General features: G+C 47.7%; 1 protein-coding gene across 1 annotated transcript; it reads left to right on the top strand.

Annotated features, from left to right (window-relative positions):
* Positions 1–1,597: 1,597 nt before the first annotated feature.
* On the top strand, positions 1,598–5,781 carry LOC119176398 (E3 ubiquitin-protein ligase TRIM71). The gene is made up of 2 exons (XM_037427659.2): positions 1,598–1,721; positions 1,827–5,781. The coding sequence occupies exon 2, from the start codon at positions 1,989–1,991 to the stop codon at positions 4,248–4,250; it is 2,262 nt and encodes a 753-aa protein (XP_037283556.1). The 5' UTR covers positions 1,598–1,721; positions 1,827–1,988; the 3' UTR covers positions 4,251–5,781.
* Positions 5,782–9,674: the final 3,893 nt, after the last annotated feature.

The raw sequence follows: 9,674 nt of genomic DNA on the forward strand, positions 1-9,674 counted from the left end.
ATGTGTTCTTATGGGCAAGCTCCGCGAAGGCACAGCAGTCTTCTTCAGTCGTCTTCGATTAGGTGTCCACAATTTGGGATTTACATAGTGAGGATTGAAATGAAATCCTGCAAATTCATGTGCCACAACAACAATCTAATTTAGTGCATTACAGAAAAGCACATTTCGAATACCTTACTGTTACACGAGCATTCAATGCATGCATGGTAGCCAAGCATTTTACGTAATTCTGCATTCATAACGATGCACCGGCCATCGGTGGAATTAAAAATTAAAATGTTTTGTTGGTTAAACCAGATTGCTAATGCACACTAATGAGACTTAAAAACCAGTCGCAAAGCTATCGCGTTAAAAAGCAAAGCCTGTGTCACAATGAAATTTATCTCGCGATCAGGGCTGATTTGCATCGGGCTTGGTCCAGATCAATGGCCCCTACAATGCCACTTGCGATTAAGTGTAATTGGGATTGATATGATCGCGGTTTCATTGACGTCTGCACCAAACATGATCCGGACAGGTTTTTGCCGTGAAACAGCGGTCAGCGTTGATTACGAAATTCGATCCGGATCGGCCCTGATCGCAATGAAAGAGCCCGCGAGGAAAGACACCAAAGTGCAGTCGCGCATTCCGGTCTGTTAAAAAGACCGACAGAATGTCAAAATTAACGCTCCCTTCATTTTATGCGGGCGACAGACGCCCAGGCACTAGCTCCCTAACTCTCCAAAAGCAACAATCAAGTGTTGCGGTGTTTACGTCCATCGTCCCGCATCGACGGCGCCGTTCATTTCAACAATATCATTAGAGCGTAATCCTTATGCTTTCCTGAACAATGTCAACAATTAGCATTTGGCTTACCGATGCTGCTCCAGAAGAAGTCTTCGGTGACAAAATGTGCGCTGCAATCCTTCATTGGCGGCGTCACAGGCTTGCCTATACGGAGCTTCACCACCCACTCCTTCTTGAGTCGCACGTCCAGCGGAAACGAATGAAGGCTTATCTCATCCTTCACCGCTCTGTTCGTGCACTGAGGCACGCAACACATCCTGTTGCTTTTCGATTTTTTGCCATCGCGTGCATGAAAGTTGGTAAGAAACGAAAACCCCGCCTGGCTCCACTCCTCAACGAATCATCTCTGAGATTTTGCTCTCGCCGGCCGCTACGTGGCGCGACCATCTGTGTGCATTGCGATCACGATGGGAAGGTTTTTTTCTATGACAGCCACGACCTGTTGTCGTGACCAGAGTTATTGTGGCCATGGCTACGGCATGTTTGATACTACAATTCAAATATGTAACAAAACGCCATTTTTGCAGTTCACATTTATAACATGGTGGCCATGATGTGTTTTCGGCTTCCAAAATTTGGTTTTTTGTGTTTGCAGCTCGTTTGTGTCAAAGACTCAGAGATGGCTGTCAGTCCATGTGCAAGTTTCAGCACCATGTGTTTCGAAATGTCATTCCACTAATTTTATACATTTAAAAATAAAGTTTATTTTAATATTATCTTCTAATTTTAAAGATACAAAGAAGCGTGGTAAAGCATGCATTGATTATCTGCTACGCAGAGGACATCTATGCTACGTCGCTAGGCGACGCGCCAATCGTGCCAATAGTTATCTTTGTTGCTTTTTTTTTTAGGAAAGGACACTCACAACCTGAGCAAGAAGGAAAGGCCGGAAAAGGCACTGCTGCCCTTGTTGGAGCGCTGGGTGACTACGAAAGGTGTGTAACGGCTGTGAGTTATTCGTACCGCTGTTGCTGGCGCTGTGCTGTCGGTGGTCATGTGAAGAGTTACTAACACAAGGCATCCACCCCCCTCTATCCTAGGAGCTGGCCGCACCGCTGTTCAGCGTCCATGCACTGTGAACGAAGTTCCTGCCTCCAACGAATCGAGCCCGAAACGCCCGCCGTGAGAAATTGTTGGGTTTAAGACTAACGCTACGCTACTTTTTGAGCCCTGAGCTGCAAGGCCTGCTTACGACGGTCGACATGCAAGAGGTGCAGCAACGTGAGCCACGCTTTAGCCCCGTTGCGTCTTCTTTCTCCCGCGCAGAAATGCCAGCGGCGCAGTGTGTCCGCTGTCACAGTAGCAACAGTCGGCGCGACTTTACCGTCCTGCCATGCTTCCACGCAGTTTGCCTGAAGTGCCTCGACGAAGTTCCCGACAAGGGTTGCGATGCGGTCGGCTACAAGTGCCCGCTTTGCCAGGAGAATCTTTACGCGTTATCTCAGTCGATTCTCATTAGCAACATTCTGAATGTCGTTCACGAAGACTTCGATTACAGCGCCTGTAGCAACTGCAATGAGGGCAAACGGGCTTCGGGGCGCTGCCGAGACTGCAACAATGAGCTGCTCTGCGACAACTGTGTTTGGGCCCATCAACGGGTGCGTCTCACCAAAGACCACGAGATCGTCAGCGTCTCTTCCAACAGCACCACGGCGTCGGCCATGCCACCTGCTGACACAAGCCTCACTCAGTCCTGGTCCGACCGTCATGACTGTCAGGTGTTGCGGCTTTACTGCGAGACATGCTGCGAGGCGCTCTGCAGTGATTGCACTGTCAAAGAACACGGATCCCACAGCCTGGTGTACCTGCAGGACGCACTCGACAGTGCGCGCACAGCTGTGCCGTCTACACTGGCTGATATGCGTTCCGTGGTCACTGTCCTCCAAGAGAGCATGGAGCGCTCACGCCGAATGTCTGAACGTTTGCGCGTGCGCACCCAGAATGTAGCCGCTGAAGTACGAAGCACGGCCGGACGCCACCGCGTCGCCCTGAACCAGCGCGAGCGAGACCTGTTGCAGCGGCTTGACCAGGCGCAGCAAGTGAAAGAGCAGGCGCTCAAACGGCAACGTGACCAGCTGAGCGCGAAGCTCGAGCGTCTGGAGCGGGCCGCTAGCGCCCTGCAGCAGGCAGGTGACGACCTTGATTTGCTGCGAGCCCGTCGTGAAGCCCAAGCACAGCTGCAAGAGGCTCGAGACGCGCCAACCGAACCTGCCGAGGACGATCAAATTGAGTTCACCGCACCCGACGGCGCATTGCTGGGAGCCATCGGCACCCTAGGATTTTTGAGCAGCGCCGGCTACGGACCCAATTCGAACGCCACAGGTGAGGCGCTAGTGCGTGCTGTTCGCGGTCGAAACGCCATATTTACTGTGCACGCACGCGACCATTTGGGCGAGTCTCGGCTCTTGGGCGGAGACCCGGTCCAGGTGACGGTGCGAGCTCCGGACGGAAGCCTCTGTCGCGCGGATGTAGTCGATCGTCACGACGGCACCTATCAGGTGACCTTTCAGCCGCAACAGGAGGGTGTACACATCGTGCGCGTCCTGCTGCGTGGTGCAGACATCCAGAGGAGCCCATTTGCAGTTTCAGTGCGCGCAAGTCGCAACTATGCGGCCATCAGCGGTGCTAGCCTCGTGATTGGAACCGAAGGCAGCGGTGACGGCCAGCTTTGCCGCCCCTGGGGTGTATGCACAGACTCCCAAGGTCACATTATTGTCGCAGACAGGAGCAACAACCGTATCCAAGTGTTCAACGCAGATGGAAGCTTTCGCCTTAAGTTTGGCACTCGTGGAGATCTGCCAGGTCAATTTGATCGGCCTGCTGGTGTAGCCTGGGACGAAACTCATGGAGGACGAATCGTCGTTGCAGATAAGGACAACCATCGTGTGCAAGCTTTTGACTCTCGTGGCACTTTTCTTCTAACATTCGGCGAATGGGGCAGCAAGAGTGGCCAGTTCAACTACCCATGGGATGTTGCAGTCAACTCGGAAGGACACATTTTGGTGTCTGATACTCGTAACCATCGAGTGCAGCTGTTTCAGGCAGATGGAACTTTCCTCAACAAGTATGGCTTTGAGGGGCCCCTGTGGAAGCAGTTTGATTCGCCCCGTGGTGTGGCCTTTATTGGTGACGGACATGTAGTAGTCACAGACTTCAATAACCATCGAGTGCTTGTGATCCGGCCCGATTTTCAGTCGGCGAGCTATCTGGGTGGTGAAGGGAAAGAGCCAGGCCTGTTTCAGCGACCACAGGGTGTGGCTGTTGATCTGGAGGGCCACATTGTGGTCGCAGACTCTCGCAACCACCGGCTGCAGGTGTTCCGGCCTGATGGCAAGCTGCTTGTCTGCTTTGGCTCTCAGGGTCAGGAGCCTGGCCAGCTAGACCTTCCCTCGGGGCTCTGCATATCACCTGAAGGTCGAATCGTCGTCGTCGACTTTGGCAACAACAGGGTGCAGCTCTTCTAATCAGGTCCATGCAGCTGATTCAACACCTTTTGTGTTCCTTTGTTTTTGTTGCTCTTTGTTTTTTTGTAATGGATGAAATTGTGTTCTTAATGTGCTCGATGGTTAGCCTGTTTTAGAGAGGCCTTGTCACTGCTGGTTTAACTTGTTCATAACTGTGGGCCTTATGGTGAATCAAGCACACTAGTCAGTTGTCAAAAGCATCCTGGGTCTTTGTCCCACATGCATAAGCCAATATGAAGTGTGCAATAATGTAAGTCGATGCAGCTGCCCGTATTACTCAAGTCTTTTTATGCCAATTTATTGCCTCAAAGTACCTGCCCAGCAGAAGTACGGCACTTTTAACAGCCTGAGTGTTTTTAATTGTGTAGTCACAGGTTTGCAAAGCATGTCTAGACTAAACATTTGAGGTTCTAGAGCAACCAAAAAAAAAGTTCCTATTTTTTATATACTATCGTCAATTTTATACTCTGGTTTCTGTGCACCAGCCTGGTCGTCTGTTTTCGCAGAAGTTCCTATGTGCCATACTACAAGGTTCCTTCTAAATGTACAAAAATTGTGCTGCAGAAACTACAAAGGGTGACAGAAGACCTATGCCAAGTGTGAGAAATTAGCTTATCATTGCCACTGGCAGCAAGTAAGAGCTTTTACTATTTTTTCTTCCTTTTATTTGTGTCAGCACCATTGCCAATGGAGGTGCATTTGAATGTGCTTAAAATCATTTTGATGCGTTTTTGTATTTGTTATAGTCAAGATTTTTTTGTTTAATTTTTCTTTTTTATGCCCTTTAGGCTGTTACTTTGGGACTAGCTGCTTTACAAGTGCAGTACTGTAGACTTGCAGCACCAAAGAAAGCTTTGCATGCTTTAGAGGCCTTTGTCAGTCTGCATTTGCATTGCCTGATGCTCATTGTGAAAGATCTGAGTTGTGCTGCATAGTCCTGTTAGTTCAAGCACGGTTTTTTGAATTTTAATTCGCCTGCAAAGGTTTTTGTTTGTTTTTAAGTGCAAATGCATGTATGTGTTCACTCGTTTGCAATTTGCATAACTCCCTTTTTAAATGCTTTCAGCTTTAAAAGGAGCGTTCTGTGATATGACGGGCATTTTTGCAATCATTTTCTTTCCCTGGCTTTGAGGCAAAGCAGCACGTTATGTACTCGCTGATAGCCAAAAAAAAAAAAAAATTCTGGCTTTGCATAATTGGTGCAGTTAATGCAGGCCTGGGGAAGGCATTATATTTTACATCATTTTCCTGTTTGCCACAAGCTGCACTTAACACATACAACTACTTCGTGCAGCTTTTTTAAGAACCAGTGAACATTCCAAACTTTTCATATTTTCAAGAGCGGTAAACTGGGCACATAATCTTGGAAGGTTTTTAAGATTTTTCTTTTTGCCAGCGGTGTTGGCAGACAGTGCTGCTTTGGCAAAGTTTCAGAGGCAGATCTCAGGAATTGCATTTCTGCCTTGTTTTATGCTATACTATTTTTATGAAGTTTGTGATACGAGAATAAAGTTCCTGAGTTTTTATCCAATCGCATGACTGTTTTTCATTTGGTTCCATTTTTATTTTAGTGGATGCACTATTGTAACTGCATGCTTTTTTGTACAGGTGTTTCATTATTTTTCAGTTCAGGTTTAGTGTCTCCAACATCAATGGCTGGTACTTCCATGAAGCTGAAAACAGAGCATCGCCTTTCTCTTTCTTGCTCTTCGAGGTCTATTTAAATTATCTTGCATGTGTTCTTTCACACAACTCTCCTCTTTTTGTTTTTTTACAATCTGCAGTATGGTGACATATTGACTCCTTAAACAGTGAGCTCGGACTTTCGCTTTTGTTTGCTGCTATCCTAAGACTAACCTGTCATAAGTAAGGCAAGTGTTATCTGTTGCCTGGATTTTATAGAGGGTGCATGGACAGTCTCATCTGATTAAGGGATGTCTCTAATTTACTGTACCAACCAAGGCAGTATGCTTGCCTTGATCGGTGCTGTCATTTAATTGCTTAGTACATGGGGCACGGCAGCTGCTATCCTATGCCCACATCATGGAATTCATTGGTGGTGTCTGCATAAGTGTGACCTGCCACTGCTGTGTACCTCTATTTCAGGCTGCATTGCGAGGCTGTGAGGAAGCAGAGTTTTCAGTTCCTATGCTGTGTAAAGTTTTGTAAATGTGTGGACGTGGAATTATCTGTTTGTGCCACTTGAATTTCATAGTTCCTAAGGATAACTCTCGCAACTGCTTTGCTGTGTGTGTGGTTGATGTTCCTACCATTAACTTTTCCACTCAAGGCTGCTGCATAGCTGTTTGTGGTTTGACTTGATTTGATACATCTTCACTGAGCCGTCCAACGGCAGCAACTACCTCACCACACCTGTTGGAGATGCTCGTGTCTGTGAGCTTAGCGACTCTTAAGCTATCGACTGTCTGGTATAAATTACTAAACACAGAGCAGCACTGACACCATCTCAAATGGTTCTGAAAGTTCCTAATGCCAGAATGTAGCCGCCTGGTGCACAATGGGACATTTCGGGCATTTACGTGATGAAAACCTTGCAGAAGAGACCTGGTGCATATAGGTAGCGCCAACGCTTCTGCTATTTTGAATCTAAAGGAGACGTATCACAGTTCCTAAGTCGCATTTGCGATGTTTCCAAGCAAAAGTTCCTAGGCTTCAAGAAGCACTTAACTTTTTTAATGGGCAATGTTCCTGTACTGCGTGTGTGTTATGGGGCCTGTATACCTCTCTTTGGGAGCCGTACAGCAACAATTTTACCTCACCTTGTCAGTTGGTCATGACACCTGCTTGGAGCTACAAAACGAATTTTGTTGCATGCCTACATGCAAATAATATACTGCATTGTGGTCGTTGGCTAGATGCAAACATGTCTAGTGGCGTTATTTGTACCCTCGCGTGCGTAAGCATGCATTTCCCGCGTTGCTCTGGCGTCGGGGCTCAACCAATGTGCACCACAAGGTGCAGCAGCGCACACTCAGGGGGACTAAGTCCCTATAAAGCTCTCCTAAGAGGCGTCTTTGTGTTTTCATTGTGCCGTTTATCGCTGTAAATTCAATGTAATATGCTCGCATGGGTTTGACCCTATCTCGTATTTTCGCAACTTCATATCGATACGCGCGGCGTATAATGCAGCTGTGTCAAAGTTCCTGAGCCGAGTGAGTGGCTCTTGTGTGTGAACGCCGTTGCAATTTTTCGCTCGTTTTCCTCGAAAATCATTCCTTTTCGCGATCTCCCTATGGTGTTGGGCTCAGCAACACAGGCTAGCAAGCAAAGCAAAAAAGCTGACTTATCTGTTCAAAAAAAAAAAAGTCGGTCTGCTGCAAGAAGCAGCATGCAGTTTTCAGTGCGAACGTTTTGGTTATTGGCGTACGCTGAATTCCAATGGCAGATTCGTTACAACGCGCCTGCCAATGGGTAGCCAGAAGGTTTTTTTTTTTTTTTTTTTTTCGGGGGCGGTGGTTGGGAGGGGGGTGACTTCTTTTATGCAGTTGTGCACGTGTTTGCTTGTGTGTGCTTGATTCACACACACAAAATGAAAACTGTGGGGTAGGAGCTTGGCAGAACCGCCCGCGTCATAGCCCTGGCTTCGCGGCTGGTGCCACCGCTCCGAGTGCGTTGCTGGTAACACTCCTTGTCCAGCAAGTGTGCGATCGGGCGCAACGGATGCCAAAGTACCCGGCTTGCCGTCATTTTCTAAAGACTTCGCATGCGTAATAAGCTTATCCATCGGCTATTTGCCGCACCAGTTTCTGTCCCGCTGCGTCGTGCAGAAAAAAACGCGCAGCTATCGCCTTTCTTTGGGATGTGCCCAGTAGTGAATGGCCTGCTCGGCGAAGCCGCCCATTTCATGTGGGTTTGCGAATAGGAAGGATCGCCACAGGTGCATTTTATAATGGTTATTGTGAACCTTAAAGGCACATTCTCTAACCGTAACTTTGCTATGGTAACCAAGGAATTGCGAAAAGTATTTTTTTTCTCCGTGTCGTTGGGCATTTAAACTGTATTCTTCCATATTTAAATTAATGTGGCTGGTTTCCGAGTCGCGTTGCGTTGTAAATGGCCCTCGTTAAAACTTCAAAGGGTGCGTTAACTGACCGGTAAATTATGCGAATTGGTCCTGGTAAGCTGTGACTGTACACAATGCGCGCTCATCGAGTCAAATGCGCCGATGTCGGGTACATGGTCGAGCAAGCGCATCTGCTCGTCGGGATGATCTTAAAGGGACACTGAGAAGAAACAAAGACTTTGTTTATATTGACAAACTGCATTCCGACAGCTCAAACGCCATATGTTTCACTATCATACGTCCATTATTAGCGGAGGAAAGAAAGGTTGTAGTTTCATTTTTTACATTTCGCGCCGAGGTCTCCGTGCGTGGCGTCATAAATTTAGAAGGTACTTCTTGTAATTTCGTGACAACTGCCTCAATGAATTTCTTTTTTTGAAACCTTGTTTTTGGGGTCTGTGGCACCCACAGATGATAATGTACTTCATTTTTGTTTATTAGAGGCTGCGTTGAACCCTCTCGACGCCTTCAAAATCTCTGACGTATGGTATCTGGTGCGGGAATCACAAGCTGGCGTCTCCAGCCGCATTTCTTTTTTCTCGCCTTTTCTCGTTTACCAAGCATCGTGTCGCACTAAGAGTGGTGTTTTCGAGATCGTGAACTTGTGCATAATTCACGCGCGAAAAATTGTTTTGCTCTTCAGTGTCCCTTTAACTGTAGTACATCTGTTTTCAGTTTACGTTTCGGCGTGCACTTCGAACAGAAGCGCTGCTCCGCAAAGCCGAACGCGTCGCCCAGTAATTACTGCGAACGTGTTATTGGAATTCAGCGTAAGCCCGTGATCGGACACCCTTGGTACTCATGCCGAGAACGCGTATGCACCGAAAAATCGCTCGGCTATAGCGATGGGCCTGAAAGACGGCAGCCATCTGGGCCATGCTGAAAGTGCGAGCTTTGTTTGCGTGGGGAGCTGAGTTCGTTGCTCATGTAGTCGTTCCTTCAGAAGACTGTTGTGCGCGACGCAGTCATATTCATTGTGAGCGTGATTCGAGGCGCTCTGACACTAGGAAAAAAAAAAAAAGTCGTCCAGGGGACCGAAAGATACAGCATATATTGTTGGAGTTAGCCTAGCTACACTTACCGAGGAAGCACGAAGTGCCGAGGAGTCTAGTTTAGCAGGATCCCCCTCTTCCAGCTTGGCTGCTGGTATTTGGAGAAGCGGCAAATACGAAAGCTATTTTTCTGACAAGAGCAAAGCTCGGAACGCGGATGGATATCACTTAGAAGTGTGACGCGAGCACTTGCAATAATGTTCCTGCGTACAGTCAGGCGTAGCCTGTCGCTGTTCAAACCGATTAGTATCTTTTTTTTTTTGTTCTTTGTGAGGCATGACAAGAGGG

The sequence above is a fragment of the Rhipicephalus microplus genome, chromosome X, assembly GCF_043290135.1.
Source record: "Rhipicephalus microplus isolate Deutch F79 chromosome X, USDA_Rmic, whole genome shotgun sequence".
NCBI classification, from domain to species: Eukaryota; Metazoa; Arthropoda; class Arachnida; order Ixodida; family Ixodidae; genus Rhipicephalus; species Rhipicephalus microplus.

Bases quoted from the DNA above. Each gene is read 5' to 3' on its own strand.
- LOC119176398 (XM_037427659.2), top strand. From the start codon at position 1,989: ATGCAAGAGGTGCAGCAACGTGAGCCACGCTTTAGCCCCGTTGCGTCT.